This window comes from Thamnophis sirtalis, unplaced genomic scaffold (assembly GCF_051295495.1).
Source record: "Thamnophis sirtalis isolate CommonGarterSnake01/CBP01778 unplaced genomic scaffold, rThaSir2_p1.2 scaffold_10, whole genome shotgun sequence".
Lineage (NCBI taxonomy): Eukaryota > Metazoa > Chordata > Lepidosauria > Squamata > Natricidae > Thamnophis > Thamnophis sirtalis.
The window spans coordinates 62,640,501-62,663,663 of record NW_028261390.1 but is presented as its reverse complement, the minus strand read 5'-3'; the positions used below and the strand labels follow the sequence as shown (position 1 = coordinate 62,663,663).

At 38.2% G+C, this 23,163-nt stretch overlaps 1 protein-coding gene across 5 annotated transcripts in view; it reads right to left on the bottom strand.

Annotated features, from left to right (window-relative positions):
- The window catches only part of CLOCK (clock circadian regulator), a 55,713-nt gene continuing 32,550 nt past the window's right edge, over window positions 1-23,163 (bottom strand). For 4 of the 5 annotated variants that reach the window (XM_087724721.1, XM_087724724.1, XM_087724723.1 and 1 more), the window contains 14 exons: window positions 20,558-20,671; window positions 14,892-15,010; window positions 13,337-13,419; window positions 13,020-13,126; window positions 12,015-12,162; window positions 11,662-11,737; window positions 10,460-10,601; window positions 10,115-10,215; window positions 8,957-9,046; window positions 8,297-8,455; window positions 5,397-5,603; window positions 3,871-4,076; window positions 2,414-2,690; window positions 1-665 (listed from right to left, as the gene is read on the bottom strand). In XM_087724721.1, the coding sequence (XP_087580847.1) occupies window positions 489-665; window positions 2,414-2,690; window positions 3,871-4,076; window positions 5,397-5,603; window positions 8,297-8,455; window positions 8,957-9,046; window positions 10,115-10,215; window positions 10,460-10,601; window positions 11,662-11,737; window positions 12,015-12,162; window positions 13,020-13,126; window positions 13,337-13,419; window positions 14,892-15,010; window positions 20,558-20,671 (2,006 nt within the window). In that variant the 3' untranslated portion in view covers window positions 1-488. The remainder of the gene's footprint in view (window positions 666-2,413; window positions 2,691-3,870; window positions 4,077-5,396; window positions 5,604-8,296; window positions 8,456-8,956; window positions 9,047-10,114; window positions 10,216-10,459; window positions 10,602-11,661; window positions 11,738-12,014; window positions 12,163-13,019; window positions 13,127-13,336; window positions 13,420-14,891; window positions 15,011-20,557; window positions 20,672-23,163) is intronic. The other variant, XM_087724725.1, reaches the window with a different exon arrangement.

Here is a 23,163-nt window from a genome sequence, read left to right as displayed (position 1 = left end):
TTCGATATTTTGAAAATATTTACTGTCCTGTAATATGAAAATAATAATAATAATAATAACAACTTTGCTTTGGAGCATAATTGCAGGGATACTTAAAATAGCTGTAGCAACAGCCTGTCCATCATAACACTTAATCTGAGCAAACTTAATTGTAAGTATCTTGTTTAGTCCACTGAACATTTTGACTTTGATCTGGACAAAGTAACTCATGGCCTTTGGAGAAAAGCCAAGCACAGAAACCACAGCAATTACATTCCTGGCAAGAGTCGGCCTGTCCCTTTCCCGTCATCTCTTCCAAGCTTTACACCTCCTGGAAATCCCCTCGCACGTCGTACAGTTTTCTTCAGCGGATACATTCCAGGCAGCTAAAAGGACTTCAATACTGCGCGTTGCAAAATCTGCCGACTCTTGTCTCACCGTCTCCAGTGCAATTACAAACGGAGCGCTTCCCCTGCCAGTCTTGCTCCCAGGAGCAAAGCCCCCCCGCACTATTGGGGTGGCACTTTAGAAGCCTCTGTCATGCTGTCAGCTCTGTGTCGTGGCATTTGCGGCGGCTGTGGCTGAGACTGCTGGTGATGCGACTGGGCAAAAGTGCTTTGTTGGAGTGGGAAAGCAGCAGAGAGAATCAGTTGCGTCGACTGATTTCCATGAAGTAATCTGGATGTCTACAAATATATATAAACGAGAAGGGGAGGTTAAGCTGTCGGAACAGAAGCAGGTTACCTAACAACATCACGTTATGATCCCATACTGTAAATGCAACTTATTTATTATACAGAGGGAAAGGGGGAATTCCCTTTTTCTGATGTGTCCAAATAGGGTATATATATATATCCCACAATATCTATATATAATAGGAGCCCGTTTGGTCTAGTGGTTAAGGCACTAGGCTAGAAGCCAAGACACCAAGTTCCAGTCCTGCCTTAAGCATGAAAGCGAGCTGAGTGACTGGGCTATTCCCACTTTCTCAGACAAACTCACCTCACACCGTTTTTGTTGTGGGGAAAATAGGAAGGAGTACTGGCTGTGTGTGTGTCTCTGTGCCCCCCACACTCTCACTCAGAGCACTAAACAAATGAGTTATATGCTATGTCACAAGCTATTTTTAAACATGTTTAGTTTTAAAATCAAGGTTGTATGTTTTCGTAAAACATTTTTTGCTTTCTTCCTACTGCTATTAATAAGAACACGTGCTCTTCAATTCCGGGTTTTTCTTGCCTCTTTATATTGTAATTGGATCATAAATAAGTATTTACTCACGCCTCTTACTAGCAAAGGGAAGCATACATAGACATATGCAAGGAATTAAAATATTGGCAAAAATAATAATAATAATAAAAAAAAATTTAAATGAAAGCAATAGTTCTAATTGTAAATCAGAAGAATGCCAGAGAGGTGCTCACTGCAGGCATTTGTTTTAGGGGAGAAATGCAATATATAAACCCAACCAAATCTCTTGCCTGAATATCTGACCTTAAAACTATTTAAAAATTCACCTTTCAAGAACAGAACCTGGTATTTTTGGTAATTCTTAATATATGCCCTGCATTATGTGTGTGTTGTGAATTTTAAACGATTTTTTTTTTTTAACTTATTTTGCTTTTTTTTTCTTTTCTTCTTTCGTTGTAAGCCGCCCGGAGTCTTCCGGGATTGGGCGGCCTATCAATTTAATAAATGAAATTATACACTTTGAAAGGTGTGTACTGTACACCTAAGCACATAATACACAGGCACCAAAGTTGTAAATGCGCATGATCTGTCTGTGGGAGATGGTGCTACAAAGTTCTTTGAAGATATCTCTAATTTGGTGTGGGGTTTTTTTTTCTTTCTTTCAATCTTGGCATCTCTTAAGCTGTATGGGACTTCAACAGGTGGCTGGGGAATTCTTTTTTTTTTTTTTTTTAGACTTCAAATGTTTTATTTTCATTTTCAATTCATACAGTCACTTATATACTGTGCAAAACCGGGGCCATATAGCATTGAACAATAACCACAGCCATCCTTGTCAAAAATACTCCCCAAAATACAAGCCCAATATACCACTTCAACCCTTCATACACCCTTTCTTTCACCCCCCTCCAACTTTCCTTTCTCCCCTCCAACATTCCCCTCTCCTACTTCCCCTCTCCCTCTATCATTCCTTTCTCCCAATACACTCCCTTCCTTCCACCTCACCCTCCTTCCGATCCTCTCTCCCACCCTCTCTACCCCTCTTTCTTCTTTCCCTCTACTCCTCCCTTCGGTGTATTTCTACTATATCAATATATTCAGCTTCTTATTTTTACACTTTACTATTTTAACAGGTGGCTGGGGAATTCTTGAAGTCCACCTGTCACACCTTACTAAGGCTGAGAAACACTACTCTGGTTTAATTGACCTGGGGGTTCAGAGAGCTGGCTCCTTCTGGTTTCACCTGTAAAAACTGTTGAGGATGCTGAGTCAGCTGAGCCTGAGCTGGAGGTTGAACTGAAGCAAGTTGCTGCTGGGGCTGCTCCTGGTGCTGTTCTTGTTGCTGCTGCTGCGGCGGTATCGATAATGTCTGTAGTTGCTGCTGCTGTTGCTGTTGTGCAGCAAAAGTCGGATAAGCAGTCACCACCTGCCCCATAAACATGGTACTTGGTACCATTACTGTCCCACATGCTACAGGCGCAGTCACTAATTTTGTCACCAGCTGTTGGCCTTGGGAAAACCTGTGAAAGCAAATAAGTATCAGTTGTCTCTCCCAGGTATTCTAAATTGACTTAAGGTGAACTGTAGCGGCTTGGACTGCCAGGAAGTGTCACACAAAACAGCGGCCTTGTTGTGTTCCAACGGATCCAACATTTTGAGTGAGATCCTGCCTGATAGGTTTCTACTTTATCAGCAATTTTTTAATGCAACTAGTTTTACATGATTACATTTTCACTTAGTTAACTAAATTTTAAAAAGTTTACATGCTGAAGGTATATACTGGCAGAATTACAAATCAATCTATTCACCAGCTAAGAGACATCAGCCTTTCCTGTTAGGAAGTGTTTGGTATCATGACCGAAAAGGCCTCTTCCCCCATCTTTATAGCCACATAATTTCAAGAAAGTCAATGTCAGGCATGAAGGCAACCTGTTACCATCACCAGATATGGCATCCCGTTAGCTCAGTGTTTCTCAACCTTGGCAACTTGAAGATGTCCGGACTTCAACTCCCAGAATTCCCCAGCCAGCATTCGCTGGCTGGGGAATTCTGGGAGTTGAAGTCCGGACATCTTCAAGTTGCCAAGGTTGAGAAACACTGCGTTAGCTGCTTTAACAAATCAGGAAGGGCCAACCTGAAGCCACAAAGTCTCCCAACATTCTGTCCCCAGAAATAATTTTTGTGCTTCCTCTGACCACAATTGTTGAAAACTGTCAGCATGGCCTTTTTTGTTTTTGTTTTGCCTTATTAGAAAAGGGACGGCACTTTGAGGGTGACAGCATAAAAACTGTAGGAAATCTTAAAATGAGCTTAATAAGCTTTCTAAAAATCCCAACCTTAAAGAAAGAACAAACAAGAAAAAAATATCCTATCTTTGCCTTCACATATGACACTAATCTACCTCTGCTGCATCGTGACTTTACCCATGCTGTCTCTCCCTTTCCCCCCAAAAATTAAGTGCTGCAGCAGCAGAGCTCCAGAAAATTGTCCCCACGGTTAGTAGATAACATATCAAAATATCATATTCAAGTTGGTCTCTCTTGTTTCTTAATTTATTAAACTAGTTCCCTCATTTAATCCTTCTAGTTTTCTCTTCACAATAAAGAAAACTTTTTCCAAGCAAAGTTTAAAGAGAACTATCATATATACGTAACCTTCCAATTCTGCTATCCAGAACAATCCTGTCAGAGTCACACTCACCTGATTTGCCTATCCTGAGCAAATGTGGTGATGGCAGCGTTCTGGTTATTGGTCTGCTGTAGATTTGAAGGAAGCTGGACTACATTTCCTGGAGCCGGCTGGGAAATTACCATAGTGTTGTATAATGGGGCTGATAGCGTGTTCTGGCCTTGGGTGCTTAGAGACGCCTGCTGACTATGTCCACTGAGAATGTTTTGTTGATTATGCTGCAGAAATAAAATATTTTGTCAGGACAATTATTCAGCTTCATTCAACAGATGTGAACTATCACTATTCCAGCGGAAAGGAACAGTAGTCTACTGCCAATTACCTCCACTAGGCCAATAAGATCCCATAGATTAGGCCTCCTCCGAATTCCATCAGCCGGTCAATGTCGACTGGCAACTACCCGGAGGAGAGCCTTCTCGGTGGCTGCTCCGACCCTATGGAACGAACTCCCCGTGGAGATTCGTACCCTCACCACCCTCCAGGCCTTCCGCGTAGCCCTTAAAACCTGGCTGACCCGACAAGCCTGGGACTAAAGACTTCAACCCCACCCGAATAGTATGACTGTTGTGCTTTTTTTAACAATGTATTGTTTTCATGTGTATAACTTGTTTTGTCCTTCCCTCCCCCTGAATTGTGAGCCGCCCTGAGTCCCCTCAGGGAAAAGGGCGGCATACAAATAAAGTTAAGATAAGATAAGTTAAGATAAAGTGTTAACTATGAGCCAATTATAGTACTCATACAATATCCTTTTCTGAGTTTAGCTGTGACTATAAACATTATATAGCACTAGAGATGTAGATCTTATGATGAAATTGCGTACAGCTAGGAATCCGATTTGGAAAAGAATAGGAATTAAAATAAGAGGAAAGCCTATTTCTGCACCTTTAATCAAAAGAATAAGAGATACTGTTTATTACACATTAAAGGATCAACGTAAGATACTTAACAGAAGGAGCAATTCACGTTACTACATGCTCCCCATGCAATTCTCCAAAAATTGATTTTGGCTCATGAGTTACACTTTCCTGCCCTGTAAGTATTTCCTTATGCAAAGAAGTCAGTTTCTTCTTGAAGACATGTGCTAACAAAAGAAATGCTGCTCAGGAAGCACTCTGGTGACAAGATATCACACAGATGCAAGAGATGTTTGTGACACATAATTAGGGTATGGAGTACTTATGTCCAGAAAGTTGCTTCAGAGCATGCAGAGACTCAAAGAGGATCAAATTCCATAATGGCAGATTTCAAGAAAAAAAAAGTGGGCTGTTTTAAAGAGTTGCACAGATATGACAAATTTACTTCACCCCTATGCTCCAAATCACTATTTTGCAACTGAATCTGAAACATTACCCAGTGTTTCTCAACCTTGGTGACTTTTAGATTGGGTGGACTTCAATTCCCAGAATTCCCCAGCCAACGTTGCTGGCTGGAGAATTCTGGGAGTTGAAGTCCACCCGTTTAAAAGTCACCAAGGTTGAGAAACATTGCATTACACAACTCTGCAAAACGTCACCGTATAGCTGAATCCTATCTACTACCTGTGCTGTGGTACTTTGCAGAGATTGTTGCTGCATCATGTGCTGAGAACCAATATGTCCACTGTTCATGCCACCTTGGATCTGGTTAGTCTGAACAACCTGGCCTTGCATGCTTATTGGTGTGATCTGTTGAATAGTTGATGCGTTTCCAGAAGCTAGCTGTACAGACCCAAAGTTTAACCCCGGAGGAGATTGCTGCAAGAACATCTTTTGGAAGAAACATAGTCCGTATCAATGCTTAAAATACTACCAACAATTAAATGATCATCGCATGATTATTTTGTATAGTAACATTGTTTATGAGAAATTAATATACTTGGAAATAAGCCATTCAGTTCAACAGAGCTTGCTTTTAAGCAAACACATAAATCATAAAGTCCCTAGCGGCATATATTCTAAATCAGCATATCTTTCTACTTTTATTTTTCAATTTTTCTAACCTGGTGTCCTCCAGATCAGTGTTTTTCAACCTTGGCGACTTTAAGTCCTGTGGACTTAAAGTCGCCAAGGTTGAAAAACACTGCTCCAGATATATTGGCTATGTGCAATACATTTTAAGGGCAATACATTGAAGAAAGCTCTGGTAATTAACAGCAGAACATATAATAATATAACTATTAAGGAATATTTGTTAATAACCCCTACAAGTAGTCCTTGTTTAGCAACTTATTCATTTAGAGACTATTTGTAATTACAACGGTGATGAAAATTAACTTTATGAGTAATCCTCGTTTTTCTTTTCTGGAGGCCAATTACCTCCAATAGACCAATTAGATCCTACAGATTAGGCCTCCTCCGAATACCATCCGCCGGCCAATGCCGACTGGTGACTACCCGGAGGAGAGCCTTCTCTGTGGCTGCTCCGACCCTCTGGAACGAGCTCCCCGTGGAGATTCGGAGATTCGAACCCTCACCACCCTCCAGGCCTTCCGCATAGCCCTTAAAACCTGCCTGTTCCGACAGGCCTGGGGCTAAAGAGCTTTTGCCCCCCTTCTCGAATGGTGTTGTGTGCTTTTAAATTGTGTATTGTTCTGTTCGTCTTTTTTATCCCTTATCTGTACCCCTTTCCCTGACTTGGATTGTGAGCCGCCCTGAGTCCCCTTCGGGGAAAAGGGCGGCATATAAATACAATAAATTCAATTCAATTCAATTTCTGACATTTGCAGGTCTGTAGAGCAAAGAAAAGCTGAAATAAAATGGAAGACTTTCAGAGGAAGAAATGTCAGACTGAAAACAACTCTGTCGTTTTCACCAATCATGGTGAAAAATAAAGAGATGGTAAATAGAACAGCTCTTTGGATAAAGGGAGGATGTGAAATTACCCAGAGGTACCCCAGACAGTTGCTCCTTGCAAGCAGACCACAAAGCTTAGGTTTTGAGCACTGGGATGTGAGTGAATAGCCATTTCATTCAAGTTAGAGCCTTTAAAAGGACACTACTTTCTCATACTCCCCTTTCTAATCAAATTTGGAAATTGCAGATTAACTATTTTTCAGCTCCCAGAAGCCTTTGGCGTAATAAATATGAAAACTCTAGCTAAGCCTATTATTAATTCTTTAATGAAAGAATAACTACGAGCTTAAGAACTTTTAAAAATTGAAATGAACAGAAAAAGATGAATTAAGATTTTGATTTTAGAAAGTGATAAACTAAGAATCCAGATAAATCTGACGTAAGATGTTGGAATTAATTATAAGAATTCTTCCCATGTTCAAGTTGTTCTGAACATAAAAGAGATAAAGAATTTCAAAATTTGCACACTGGAGGGAACTAAAGGGGAAGAATACATAAACTATTACAATATTGGAAATACTGAAAATTACTATTGAAAAATGGAATCAGAAGTTAATATTGACAATGTAAGTAGCAATGTTGCTTCTATGGATAGATGCTATCCAAGTTATTTTGGAAGAAATGGCAAAAGAGGAACAAACCCACAAGATAGAGACAGATACAGAGTTGAAAATGGATTTACAAATGGCAGACTACAAGAAAAACATGGGAAAAATGGACATAGGGAAGAAATTGGCTGATGCTTCAACAATAAAAAAAAAAGGAATTACAAATAATAAACCAAGGGAGTGATCGGGGTAATTATTTTATATTCTACAAAAGAGATTTGTTAAAACTTGAAAGAATCTAATGAGAAAGAGTTAAAAAGAAAGAAAAAGAAAGAAAGTTCTAGGACATTACTTGAATGGATTAAAAATTAAGACTGTTAGAAGTAAAAGAAAGAACTATAAAAATTGTTTCTTAATTAAGGTTAAAATAGTTAGGTTATTTCCTTAATGGACTGTACCTGCTACCACAACCAAAATGATAATGCTTTATGGGTTTGTTTATAGATATTATATTGGATGAACAGATCCAATTGGTTGTAAATTAAGAGGAGGTGAAAAGTTAGTAAAATAGTTTATACTTGTGATGAAGATTGGTAATTACTTCTTTAGATATCACTTTTCTTTTTCTTTACTAAATTCTTACATTTCTTTCTTTTTTCCACTTTTTTCTTTTTAATCTGTTTACTTTTCTATTTTTTTCTTTATGGTACTTTGCATTAATTTTTAACTATTTAATACATTTAAAAAAAATAATTCGAAGTCATAAAATTGGGATGTCTCACTTAATGGTAAAGTTGCAGGTCCCAATTGTAGCTGCTAAATGAGGACTATCTTTAATGTTAATTATCCAATTAATTAATATAAATAGAATTGACTGTGCTATGTTTGTGAAAAATTTTCTAAACAAATGAATTATCAAAATATTGATAGCTGTCTTTATCATGAAATTTTGTAAATAAAATACTACAGTTCATCATAGCCAATAGAAATATAAACACATTTTTTATTTGTTGAAATCAAATCTCATTTTTGTATACTATCTAATTACTTCAAACTAACCTGGAGACCTTGTCCATGAACCATCTGGAGTTGTTCCTGAATTTTCCGTAGTTCCTCCTGCTGGCGATGGATGTTCGCTTCTATCATTCGTGTTCTTTGCTCCAATTGGTCCTTTAAGTGTTGCATAGCTCCTAATTGAGCAGAAAACTGAAGCATTGGCTACAAAGCAGAATTTTTTATAAAAGATCTGAATCAGTAATCAATATGTTATAAGAAAAGTATCCGACTATTACAAAAGCACCTGACCGTTAGCTATATACACATTGAAATCAATTTAATCAGCTAAAGTATTTACACAGCATAAAACAACCCAAAAAATTCCAACATAGAGAACAGTGACCTTTTAGAGAAACCTTAAAAGTAAACAAGGAGAAAATTTAAGTGAAGTACTTAAATTTTATGTTGCCTTAGCAACTGACAGCACCTGGCCAATCTTATCTGGACTGGCGACCTGAGTAGGATCAGGCAAGGTTAGTAGTTAGGAAGGAAGCCTTTCAGAGACCATAGATCACCCCGGGGCGTTTAAAAAAAAAGTTACTTCTCTCTAAGAACTGAATCTGATTCAGCTAAGATCTTTTAAATTCTGTGTTAAATTTTGTATTGTATCTTCGGTGCACAAAGTATCTATTTTTGCTTTTAACATTCAGATTGAGTTGCTACCTGAGACATGCTTTGCTGAAGTTGTAAAGTTGCAGGCTGGGTCATCATTGGTTGTGCCAGAGGCTGCCCAACGGATTGTGAATTTAAAGGCTGAAATTGAAAAATATACACACATTATAATTATTCAATTACAGTTCTTTCACACCTGATGAAAATAAAGCAATTATTTGCTTTAAAGTGCTATTATTATTATAAAGTGCTATTATTTTAATAGCACTGATATCAGGAAAATGTTTTTAAAAACCATTCTTTTTGGGGGGGGGGGTTTGTTTCTACAGACATAACTGAATAAAAACAAATCCTCCTATCTTATAACAACAAGAATGAAACTGAGCCATGCAAAATCATTTAATGAAGTAAGTCGGCTGCTTCTGATTTGCCTTAGTATAAATACTCATAAAAAATGTCAAATGTACATCTCACAGAGGCCAAAAGAAATCAAACATTCAAAGAAGAAACCTCAAAGATTTATCCCTGTGTTGCTCTCAGGGAATATAACAACTTTCTATAAACATCTTTTTCTTTGCACCTAATGATTATCTGACATGAAAGAGGTGCAAATAGAAAAGTAATTTTAAAGAACACGAACATTACAACATTTATAACCAAACGGTTAAACTGAAAGACACCAACGTCAACTCACTAAAGTGAAATATATTAAAATCTAATTTCCATTCAGATATGTTTTATTCTATATGATTTGAACAGCCAGATGTACTGGGTGACATTAACAAAAAGGCTCTAAAAATGTACATAAAGAGCACAGGGCAAAAAAAAACCTAGATATCTGAAAGCTTCCAAAATGATTACATGTAATCATTTGCCTTCCGCAAAGCCCTTAAAACCTGGCTGTTCCAACAGGCCTGGGACTAAAGAACTGTTGCCCCCGTCTCGAATTGGTATGACTGTTGTGTTTTAATTATGCATTGTTTTTTATGTCGTTTTAAATTCTTTGTTTGTATTCCCCTTCCCTGGTTGAGTTGTGAGCCGCCCTGAGTCCCCTTCAGGGGAAAAGGGCGGCATATAAATAAAATCAACATAACATAACATAACATAACATGATGAGATAACCTTCTAGAATTCGCTTTCCTTCATATAAAAAAAATGAACGTAACATTTCTTAACTTTGGAGAAGTGGTGCTACTTCTAAAGAATTACCTGGCTACCAAGCGAAGATCTCCTTTGCGCAGACTTCTCGTGTGCAGACAAATTTTGCCTCGGAGGAGTGCTGGTGTCCACTGTCATCTTCGTTGGTGTTGCTAAAGCAGCAGCCAATGAATATTGAAAGATAATTTTATTAATCATCATCCTAAAACAAATACGCTTAGACAAATGCTTGGTCTTTCACTGGAAAATTATAAAGCTTTTAAAACTGAAAACAGATTTCAAATGTAATTACTTGTCCTTTGTTTTTTTAAATCTCTTAGCTTCAAATAGAACATAACATAAAGAGGCTGTATAAATAGTCAACCATAGGAAAATATTTCAATTCTCGACACTCACATGAAGGATCCGAAACTGCAGTATGAGAAGATTTCCTGGAACTCCTAGAGGAGGCAGAAGGTGTGGGGCTGCGATCAAATCTCTCCAATGCTTCTTTGAGACTCACTGTGTTTATATGATTGTCAGAACTAGAATCCTGACTCTGGGGAGGAAAATAAGGTTTTTCTAGCTTATCCAAAACAAAACAATAGGAAAAATCAGACTGTGTTTTTAAATTAGGCAGATACAGACTTTCATAAGGGCAACAACATTCCAATGGCAGTCATCTACTCTCTCTATTCCAAATTATTCCAGTTTTGCATGCCATGAAGTAATGCAAATATTTTCCCGCCCCAGCCATGGCTTACAATCTTTGTTGGCTTCCACATGTTTTCTTACAATCCGGTAAAAAAAGGGTGTAAAGCAGGCATGTCCAACCCACGACCCATGTGCTGTGTGCACCTCAGAAAGCTAGCTTGCAGCCCCACAAGCTCATAAACCTTTACCATTAATATGTGCATTTATATCCATTAACTATATTGTATATTTTATATATGACCCAAGACAATTAACTCAATGTGGCCCAAGTAACCTAACCCAAAAGTTGGACCCGCCTAACTATATGACTATAAATGAAAAACTGGAAGGGTAAAGTTCGTGTGCATGTATATAAATGTGAGACAATATAAATGTTTGTGTAACTGAATCAGAGAGAGAAGGGAATAGAAATTCTTCAGGAATGAAAGCTTTTTAGAAAGGAAGGTGTAGTAATTTTAGCAATGACCATGAGAACAAAGCAAATGTTTTGTTGTTATTTTACTCATATCATATTTTGCAAAATTTCCTGTGCTGTCGGAACCAAAAGTGCTGGAGATTCTTGTAAGGATAGTATATTAAAGTTAGAAGTACTAATAGATACATTGTAGAAATGGCATTTATACATTGTTCCACTACATAAAACAGTTATCTGAAATTTATCTTTTCTTCTTCTTTTTAAACCTAACAGAATATTATTAGAACCCTGAATATTTATTATTTCTGGCCTTATGAACATAACAAATAAATGTATTTATACAAGTACTCACATAATGTGAATGCATTTTTGGAGATTCAGTTTACTTTATAGATGCAAATTAATTTCAAACCATTTAAATCATTCACCAGGTGAAAAGAACAATACATCAGTAAAAGGAATAAATATAAAGAACGAGCAGAAAACGTACTTTCTCTGCTACAATCTCTGGCAGAGATTCTTCTATGCCAAGTTCACGCCGTCTTTCTGCTCGAACCTCAGCATAACTACAGATAAATAAATGAAAATATCAGGATGTTATCAAAATACAAAAGCATTTGCACCATTTAAGATATTAGACTTTTAGTTCTGTAGAGGTCTATACCAAAACCAAAAAATAATTATATCGCCAATTCAAAATTAATGTAATCACATGTTTGTCTTGACTAACTCAGATATTTTTCACTAGCCATTTTCCTGAAGCTTAGTTGAAATAGCAAAAATAGAATAGAAGTAGAAAACGGTTTTAAACAATTAAAGTAAAAAGTGATGCAGAGTTGTTACCTTACTACCGTGTGTGTACACACAATAAATTCTGGTCTAGAATTCCATTGATGGTAAGTGATATAGTAATGAGTCTGCAGCCAAATCCACTGCTGGCCTTTTGTGAGGAATCGGTAATAGCAGGATTTCCCTTTCCCATACTGCATTACTACAAGGTGAAACAACAAAGATGCCAATTTGGGGATATGGTCTAAAACAGTTTACAACATTTAAATTTTCTTGATAGGAATCTAAATATAAAGAGTTCAAATCTGCTGGAACTTATTATACAAGGAGAGAAAATATCCAAATGGCAAGACAGAATCAATTCTGAACAGACTATTTTTTTAATCAACAATTATTTAATTTTGCTCAAAGTAATTCAGACGCTGCTATGAATCATAAAATTGCACACATTCATTGCATACATTCATTGCTTTAAAAAGTTGGTTTAAAAAGAGTAGGCAGAAAAAGGCATTTTAACATAACTTTTAAAATTTGTGAAAATGTGCCAATCAAAGTGAGCTAGTAATTAATAAACAAACAAACAAAAAAACAAGGAAACCTTATTTATAAATATAGAACACAGTGCTGTGAATTTTATTCATAATGATTGCACCATTGGTACATTCTTTAGAAGCATGTTGAATTTCCTAAGCTTTAATTACAGGGGGAAAATAGGAATATGTTTACAATTTGATGTATTTAATGCTGTTGCATTGGATTCCTACCCTAGGCAAAGATTAGATTAGATCAGTGTTTTTCAACCTTTTTTGTGCAAAGGCACACTTTTTTCATGAAAAAAATCACGAGGCACACCACCATTAGAAAATGTTAAAAAAATTTAACTCTGTGCCTATATTGACCATATATAAAGTGTTTTTCCCATGGCACACCTTACACTATGTCACGGCACACTAGTGTGCCACGGCACAGTGGTTGAAAAACACTGGATTAGATTACCACCAAGATCCCTGTCAACTCTTACATTCTATGATAACGTAGGATGGTTATGTTATTACTTACAATGTTCATGACATTTTGCCAAATTTTCCAGGTCATCCACATGATAATAATCGTAGCCTGATGTCCCCAACACTTCAAATGGTAAATAGCCTATTATTGGTGGAGCCCTGGATAATGATACAAGGATTATTTCTTTGGTTTTCAGAAAAGAGAAAAAAAAGCTATATGCTTTTTAAAATGCAAGGTTGGAATCAAATAAAAATATTCATCAAGAACAACGGTATTCATTGTTTGCTATACACAGCTAAGGCCAAATAATGTCCACTGATGCTAATAAAATGCTAACACATTAGTACTCTATTTGTAAGAAATGGCACCTGTGATCCAAGAAAAGGAACTTCCATTCTAAACTATGCCTAGAGGTGAACTCTTCATTGGGTTCTTCTACTGTGCTCATTTCCTAGGAAAAAAAATATATTAAAAAAAAGAATTAGGATTCTCAGAATTCCTCTGATCTAATCTAAAGACTCTTTTCAAATTGTTGTCCAGATAATGAAACTGATTAATTGGATGCAACTTGCTGCACCTGCATTACTATCCATTTTATAGGATGAACATTTCCTCATCGCAGGAATTCTATGCATGCAATCAACTGATTTGATTTGATTGATTTGATTTATTGGATTTCTATGCCGCCCTATTCCCAGAGGGACTCAGGGCGGCTCACAAACCAAAAAGGGGGGGGGGAATACAAACAGGAGGAAAACAACGGACAAACAACTACAAACAATTTAAAAACACTCAACAACCACACAATTCAAGCGGGGGCGGGGGATCCGTCAGCCCCAGGCCTGTCGGAACAACCAGGTTTTAAGGGCTTTGCGGAAAGCCTGAAGGGTGGTGAGGGTCTGAATCTCCATGGGGAGCTCGTTCCAGGGGGCCGGAGCAGCCACAGAGAAGGCCCTCCTCCGGGTGGTAGCCAATCGGCATTGGCCAGTAGATGGAATTCGGAGGAGGCCTAATCTGTGGGATCTAATAGGTCTGTTGGAGGTAATTGGCAGCAGGCGGTCTCTCAAGTACCCAGGTCCAATACCATGAAGGGCTTTATAAGTGATGACTAGTACCTTGAAGCGTATCCGAAGACCAATAGGCAGCCAGTGCAGCTCGCGGAGGATAGGTGTGACGTGGGTGTACCGGGGTGCACCCACAATCGCTCACGCGGCTGCATTCTGGACAAGCTGAAGTCTCCGAATGCTCTTCAAGGAACCACAGGCATCCTCAGCATTCCACTTATTTCTCTTCAGAGCTGGGAATAAGCCTGTTGATGTAGCGAATCACTGTACTATTTCCAATTGATAATTCATGTGCTGCATTCTTCTTTAAAGAGGGCAGCCTTTAGAAATAACTTCCAGCAATTAAATTTTGCATGCTGAATGACTAACCACACAGATGTCAGCATTTCTATAGGGAAGATACTGTACATCTATTTTGTTTCCAGTACCAAACAGCTGAGACATGTATGGTTAAGATAAGACATGGGCTTACTCCACTAGACCAGGGGTGTCAAATCTGCAGCGTTACGTTGTCGTCACATGATGTATCACGATTTTTCCCCCTTCGCTAAATCAGGAGTGGGCGTGGGCAGCACATGATGTATCCTGCCCATGAGCCATGAGTTTTGACACCCCTGCACTAGACGTTACCAAAATGCAGCAAACAGAAGCTGGATGTTGATGCTTTCACATCTCCAGTACTTCATAAAAGCCCTTTGTTCTAGAACAAATGCCATTATTAGTTTGTTATTTGAACAACTAAATAACCCCTCTAGTTTAGAAACTGTTTAATATTTAAATAAATATTAAATAAGAATAAATCAGACTAAATTAAATGCAAAGAACTAGCAACATTTTTGACCAGATAATTTTAACAAACCTTAATAAATTGAGGTGTAGCTAACCTAACTGTAGCTACAAAGCAAATTCTGTCTTCATATGAAGGCCGATGAGGTCGTTGGATGGTTTCTTCATAACCATTATGTGCAGAGTTAGGCACTATGCAGAAAAGAAAGAGTTTAAAATTACAATAACTTGAAAGCATCAGCACAAACACATATAAACAAGCAATAGTTCAAAATCTTCAACATCATCTGAAAAAATAAAACAAGACTTCAGTTTTTAAATGAGAATTTAAATTAAATTATCACTTTAAATTAAACTATCACTTTAATGCAATTAAAGTGATAATAATCCAAAACCTTTGTTTAATTAGTGAAACTTAATTCATTGGAAAAACTACTTAATTTTAATCGACAGCAAATTTTAACTTCCTACGCACTTCAGGCTAAAATCTAAAATATTCTACAACAGAGCTGTCAAACTCTCACCCCAGAGGCCAGATGCGTTACGGGCTGGCCATGCCCATCCCCAGTTTAGCGAAGAAGAAAAAGTCCCGATACGCCATGTAATGCCACTGTGACAATGTTAGTTTGATACCCCTGTTCTACAACATCTCCCAGTTCGTCACTGACTTACAGAAGGAAAATACATAAAAGAGAATGCTAAGGAATATAAACTTTACTCATTCACACACAGCTCACACCTTATTTTTCGGAGTATAAGACGCACTGGAGTATAAGATGCACCAAGGTTTTGAAGAGGCAAACTAAAAAAAAAAAGTTTTTGCACTCTGCAGACCTCCCCAAAACGGCCCGTTTTTCACAAAAATGAGCCCGATTTTTTCCAAAAAAGGGGCATGAATAGCCTTTAGGAGGATTGTAGCGTGCTTCTGGAGGGGGCAGAATAAGCAAAAAGTGGCTCATTTTTTGCTAAAACTGGCCTGTTTTTTGTCAAACAAAAGGGCATGCGTAGCCTTTAGGAGGCTTATAGAGTGCTCCTGGGAGCTGTGGGGGTGAGCAAAAATCAGCGCTTGCTTTGCTCATTTCTGCCCTCCCCAGCCCCCAGGAGCACTCTGAAAGCCTCTTAAAGGCAATGCATGGTCATTTGGGTAAAGGGGCGGGGTTTCAGGAGGCAAAAAATGCTGTATTCAGTGTATAAGATGCACCCAGATTTTCAGCCTCTTTTTTGAGGGAAAAAGGTGCATCTTATACTCCGAAAAATACGGTAATTAAAAGGTTTTAATTATTATTGGCCATCCATAATGTATATTAAAGGAAAGGTCTCCGGTAACAGAAGTGTGATGCATTGTGTCAATGCTTTCTCCATTTGATCAAAATACCCTCAATTCTTCTTCCTAACCACTCACAGCTGTTTGATCCAGGGATGCCATCATTTACTATTATTGCACACAAGGAAAACTAGTTCCTGCTTGCCATTTACTCAGCAGTTCTCACTGCCATGGTATTGTTAGTGCTGCTAATTGCCCTTTACTATTACTATCAGCTGCTACCTGCCCTCGTTGCCTTTCTCTGAAGAAAAAAAGTCACTTGAAACTACTATATGCCTTCTCTATTTTCACACCCAGTCACTAACAGGAAACGGCAAAAACCGCTGGAAAAAATGACTATGTTGAAGAATACTGCCAAAATTAAAAATAAAAATAAACATGATCCAAATGAGCTATAAATAGGGTTTCTGAAGATGCTGCTAGACAGGATCTTCCAGCATGTAAAATAGAGGGAAATAAATAAATAAATAGCAGGTTTTATAAGTACACCACATCCAAGCACAAAGCAAAGTAAGATTCATAAGTGCCAAGTCTGCATATTTTTTGCTCCAATGTTACACATATGAATAAATCTATATTTATTCAAAGGATTATTGAAGTTTTCTGTCCATTCAGACAAAAAGATATTCCTTGTATTATAATACAGGTAGCCCTCAACGTACACTTACAATTGAGTGCCAAAATTTTGTTGCTAAGCAAGGCAGTTGAGTTTTGCCCCATTTTACAATCTTTCTTGCCACAATTTTTAACTGAATCACTGCAGTTGTTAAATTAGTAACATGGTTCTTAAATTAATCTGGCTTTCCCCATTGACTTCAATTGTCTGAAGACTGCAAAAGGTGATCACATGATCCCAGGACACTGTAACTGTCATAAATATTGCCAAACATCTAAACTGCCAATCTCAATTTCGATCACATGACCATGGGGATGCTGCAATGGTCGTAGGTGTGAAAAATGGTCACTGAACAGTCACTAAATGAACTGTTTTAAATTGAGGATTACCTGCATTTGTTTTATTCTATTTCAACCATTTGAGGGAAAATGGTTGAAGGTACAACTGTGTGAAAAAGTCCTGCACGCTTTCAGCTCTATTAAGCTCTATTTACATGTTTAATCAACTTTTCACTCATAGAAACCACACAAAATTAGTACTTTGATGAAAATTTCTGTAGTCGGATTGAGATGCATAATTTGTATTAATATAACCAAAATCTTTTTAAGGTTTTGAGTGAGTTTATGTGCTAAAACAACACAACTTGAATTTTCGAGAATGTTAGGATCGAAAGTAGCCAATCAGCAGCGAGCTTTGGCTGACCAATCAAAATGCACAGAGGCTAAATCTATGAGCCAATCAATGCTGTCATACTCTCTGACTATAAATAGGCATGAAAAGCATCGAGAAATTTAATTTAGCTCTGGCTGCGGGCAAGGATGAAGGCCTTTGCTTTCACCAGTACGGAGCAGCGGCATCGCCTCATTGGGCTTCATGAAGTGGGTTACTCCTGTACAGAAATAGCCAAGAGAGTGAAATGCCATCGCACCACAGTGAGCAGAGTGGTTGAAAAATACCAAATAACTAGTTCAGTTGATGACAGGCTCCGCTCTGGAAGACCAAGAAAGTCGACAAAACGGCAAGATCGGGCTCTACAACGCATTTCAATGACTGACAGGAAGCTCACCTCACCTCAGATTACAAGAATTTGGGGTGAAACATGTAATGTAAAAGTGTGCACAACCTTTGCTCCCAGAAGTTCACCACTCTCATTGACGTGCATGGGCCAAGAAGTATGCCAAATGGACCAACGAACAGTGGGCCAAGATCGTCTTCAGTGACAAGAGCAATTTCTACTTGACTGGGAATCAGTGCAATAAGTATGTCAGAAGATTTCTAGCTGAAGAATTTAGGCCATACTGCCTGAATCTATCTGTGAAGCATCCACATTGCACGTGATGATCTGGGGCTTATCGCTGCTTCTGGTATTGGTCGGATACAAATCGTGCAGGGAATCATGAGTTCCAAGCAGTATCCTGAAGTCCTGGAAAAGACCATGCTTCCTTCAGCTCAGCAACTTGTAGGAAGGACCTTTTACTTCCAGGATGACAACACTCCTTGTCATCGAGCCAGGTTGGTCCAGTAGTGGATGAAGAAGCATGGTGTTCGACTCGTGGATTGGCAAGCTCAGAGCCCGGATTTGAACCCAATTGAGAATTTGTGGGCCAAGATTGGTTACGAAATAAGCAAGAACCATCCAAAGACCAAGCAGGAGCTGATTGAATCCATTACTGCAGCCTGTCACCACATTGTCACCAAAGATCACGTGCAAAGGCTTATACAGTCTATGCCGAAGTGATGCCGCCTGCTGATAAGCAATAAGGACTGGCCAATTTCATATTAGTAACCATCTTTGGTTACCTAAACGGTCCTTTTCAGAACCACCATCAATAAAAATGTTAACAAAACACTAGCATCGGCCTTAGTAACTGCAACACATATGCCATTGGGTATGCATCAGTTAATCTGTTTTCATAGTCATTGTAAGCATGCAAGAAAATTCACAATCCCCATCCAAACAGCACCAAATTGCAAAAAGCTTAGGCTTTTCACTTAAAAACCACCAGTATTTATTTAAATATAACAATATTTGCATAGCAGTTAGGATAAAATATCATAAAATCAATGGCCTATTCAAAAAATATCATAAACCATAAACCGTAAAGTGTGCAGGACTTTTTCACACAGCTGTACATGTAAAGTAAGACAATATAAACGATTTCCATTGTATGGAACTGAACCACCACACAAATACTGAACTATTTAGAAGAGAGTGTGAAGCAAGCACATCAGCAGTTACAGGAGATAATTATAAGAAGAACTACCGTATTTATCGGCGTATAACACGCACCGGCGTATAACACGCATTCCCCATTTGAACACAAAAATTTGAGTAAAAAATTTTTTCATTAAAAATAAATGACTTGGAAGCTCGGAACTTAATGTTGGATTAAAATTTATAACATTAGAACATGAATTATAACATTAACTCCTCTTAAAAGGCAAATATGAAATGAAAAAACACCTCTTTGAGCAAAAAAACTTAATCAGAATCACTGCTTTTTGGAAAACCAAAAAGTTTTCGGAGGGTCCTGAGGAGCAGCCTTTAAAACAGCAGCGCGGGCGGCTGCGGACTCACAGCTGATTGGGAGAATGCCGGCGCGTACACTTGGGACCAGAGAGCAGGCGGGCGGGAAGGTAAGCACCCGCAATGATGGAGAAAAAATACAGGCAGCGGGCGGCTCTCTGGCCGCTGCGAGCCGCTGCTGCTAGGATGGGGTTAAATCAGGCAGCGGGCGGCTCTCCAGCCGCCGCTTGTTCAATGATGGGGTTAAAGCGAACAGCAGGTGGCTGGAGAGCTGCCGCCACTGCTGCAAGGTAGGGGTTATATCAGGCAGGGTAGCTGGAGAGCCGCCGACGCTGCCATGAAATGGATGCTGCACTTCTATGAGTATCATGGGCGCCGGTGAATCAGCTGGAGCAGGCAGTTTGGGACCCGGCGTATAACACGCAGTATCGGCGTATAACACGCAGGCAGGGTTTAAGCTTGCAATTTTAGTTTTAAAACTGCGTGTTATACGCCGATAAATACGGTAATTATGAAGAGTAACTGGCTTATTAGGCTACAGTCTGACCAGACCTACGAATAGGCAAAGCAAGATATTATTTTAAGTATGTAGGTAATCTGAATAATCTGAAAAGAGCAGCAGATTTTTCGTTTTGAATTTATTTAATTGTGCTTGCAAAGGCAGATAGTTGGGAGACTTCCTCCCTCAAACGAGAAACTATGGTATCTTGATTTGCAAATGGTATGGTGGTAGCTGCATTTGTTATTCCTACAATGGCAATCTTCAGACATTTCTTAGTTACTTCTAACAGGAAGGTTCTTTCTTTAGTGGACTGAAAGTACTTTTGTTTCCAATTTTCACTTCTAAGGTCCTTATGAGACGCTACAATCATATTTACCAGACAGTGCCATCCCGCTATAATTCTACTTCCACATAAAAGGATATGAGGTTGCAACTCTGAATTCAGAAAAAAAATCTTTTCAACTTAAAATACAACTTCCTTCATCCTCATTATACACAGCAATCTGTGTCTCTAAAATAATCAGCAGTTCAGGAAATTAAATTATTGATATCAGTCTTTCATTGCCTGGTATTTCCATGTATCGATCGTTGTAACATACCTCATTTCAGTGTATTATAATACTGCTGTTACTCTTGTTATCAACTTAGTATTATACCTATTCATTGTAAAAAGACAAATGATTTTTATTGTTTGTTTTTTTGTACCACAGATTGTCAAAGTTCTGAGAAATATTGCTTATTAAACATACTACGTGCTTTAATTAACTTACTGTTACTCAAGGATTTGAAGTTTCCTATGCATTTTACATATTCATATGTAGGTGGCTCTTTAGGGTCAATTGTCCCTCGGAGCATATGGCAACAGAACTCCAGTTGATTTTTTGCTGCAACAATAAAAATAAATGATGAAGTATCAGGATTAAATTAAAATCTGATATTTCCACAAAACGACAACCAATGGAAGAAGCTGCTTTTCATATGCCGTAACATGATCTCAGCCGTCTTACCAGTAAGTTTATTTTTAGTGTCCTTGCACAATGTCTGGATCGCTCACATTTATAAAATAATGTCTGTGCAAGCGTACTGCATGTCCCTCCAGATTCAAAGGTTTATGTCCAGACTACCCTATTTCCCCAAAAATAAGACCTCCCCGGATAATAAGCCCAATCAGGCTTTTGAGCGCATGTGCTAAAAGAAGCCCTCCCCCCAAAATAAGCCCTCCCTGAAAATATTGCAACATAGCAGCAGCCATGAGGTAACCATACTCGCCGCCTCCTGCACCTCAAAAATAAGACCTCCCCGAAAATAAGGCCAAGTGCTTATTTTGGAGGTCAAAAGAAAATAAGACCCTGTCTTATTTTTGGGGAAACACGGTAATATCACTATAACTGCAATTTTAATCTTATCTTCTTAGCTCAAATTAAGACTTTTTTTAATCTATAGAGCTATTAGCATTGAAAAATATAATTATTTATAATAGTCTTTTTATGGGCTCTGTTGAGTGTGACCAGCTTTTATGAAACTCAGATAAATCACCAGTAGAAATATGCAGAAACCACTCATTACAGCCCATGGATTGTTATAAAAATAGCTCAAGTCTTCTTTGAGTTTCCCCGCAGATAATATCCAATGTTCATGTTCGAAGAAAGATTTTGAATACAGCTCTGGTGTCCACTGATACAGAATGATAAAAACAAAAAATAGCTTTGGCAGTGACGTGCTGGAATTGGCTTATGCTGGCTTGTGAGAAGCCGATTGTTATAATTTTCTAGAATTTTGAAAGCTGGCTTCCAACAGAGTTGAATACCAACACCTAGTGTACTGATCAACTGTTTGGCAATGTGGTGATAAGGGAACTGGCAGAGCCAGTTGCTAAATATTTACTGGCATAAAACATAATAGAATCATAGGACTGGAAGGAACCTTCCTGCTCAAGGCAGGAGACATTACACCATCCCAGTTAAATGGTTGCCCAGTCTATTTTTGAAAGCTTCCAGTGATGAAGTACCACAACATTCTCACTATCAAAACATTTCTCCTCACTTCTAGGCTGGATTTTTTTTTTTAACAAGCTTCCACCCATTACTTCTTGTCCTGCTCTCTGGTCCTTTGGAGAATAAACTAATCCCCTCTTCTCTGCGACATTCCAGTAACTATATGTGGGCGGTTTTCTTCAGCTAAAGATGAATTAAAGATTAGGTATGCCAAATAAAAGAAATTGGAGGAAGGGCTTTCAACCTGCATCTCTCGAAAAATGTTCCAGTAGCTATGTTGCTTTTGGGAAAAAAAACCTGACATTTGCAGCAATGAAAATTTATTCTGCAAAGAATACACATAAACATCTCAAACAGGTTGAAATGTGTTTGTGCTAAACGTTTACATAAAGAATAATTATGCTTTTTTTCTAAAGGAAGAAGTTATAGGGGTTGAAAAGGAATTAGCTGTTTGATATTTTCCACAACCTATTTCAGGACTCAGTCAAATCTATTAATTAATTCAGCTCAGAAATGAATCTTATAAAAACTCCAAAAAATGCAACACTGGAGAAATGTAGCCAGTATAAAGAAATAATAAAAGGATCCCTTCACCCTCAAAAATATCCTGTAATTGTGAAAGCCACCAGGTGGTAGTCCACTACATTAAGACGGAGTCTTAAAAAGACTGGGACTGAACCAGTTAAGTCTAAAACTGGAATGGAGCAGATTCACACTCCTTCACTCCATGCAAGAAAGGGAAACAAAATTGTTTCCAAATCCTTCTGCTTCAACTTGAAGTCTCTTTCTGGCTAAACACATTCAGTATTTCTGGTCTTTACCAATACCCCCCCCCCCACTGTTTCAGATAATCAGATAATGATAAAGAACCTAGAAGATGCAGTATACAAATATAGTTTCCCCGTATTTCTGTAATTCAGAGTATGTAATCTTTTATAGCAATAGCAATAACACTTAGACTTATATACCGCTTCACAGTGCATTACAGCCTTCTCTAAGCGGTTTACAGAATCAGTATATTACCCCCAACAATCTGATTCCCCATTTTACCCACTTCACAAGGATGGAAGGCTGAGTCAATCTTGAGCCTGGTGACATTCGAACTGCCAAATTGTAGGCAGCAGGTGATTAGCAGAGCACCACTGCGCCTCTTATATAGCAAAAAGGGTCCTATCTTCGCACAATGAGAAGATACTATCAGGATTAACAAAACTCTACTATTTGGAGAAGCACAAAAGTACCAGTATTATTTATACACCGGTATTTCTGTCAATCAGATACTATTTCCTTATAGTTCTTTATTCCCCCCAATTTCATGTTTTCCTTTTCCTAACAGGTTTTTTAACAGGCTCTTGAGCTAGACTCAAGAAACAGCTCAAGAT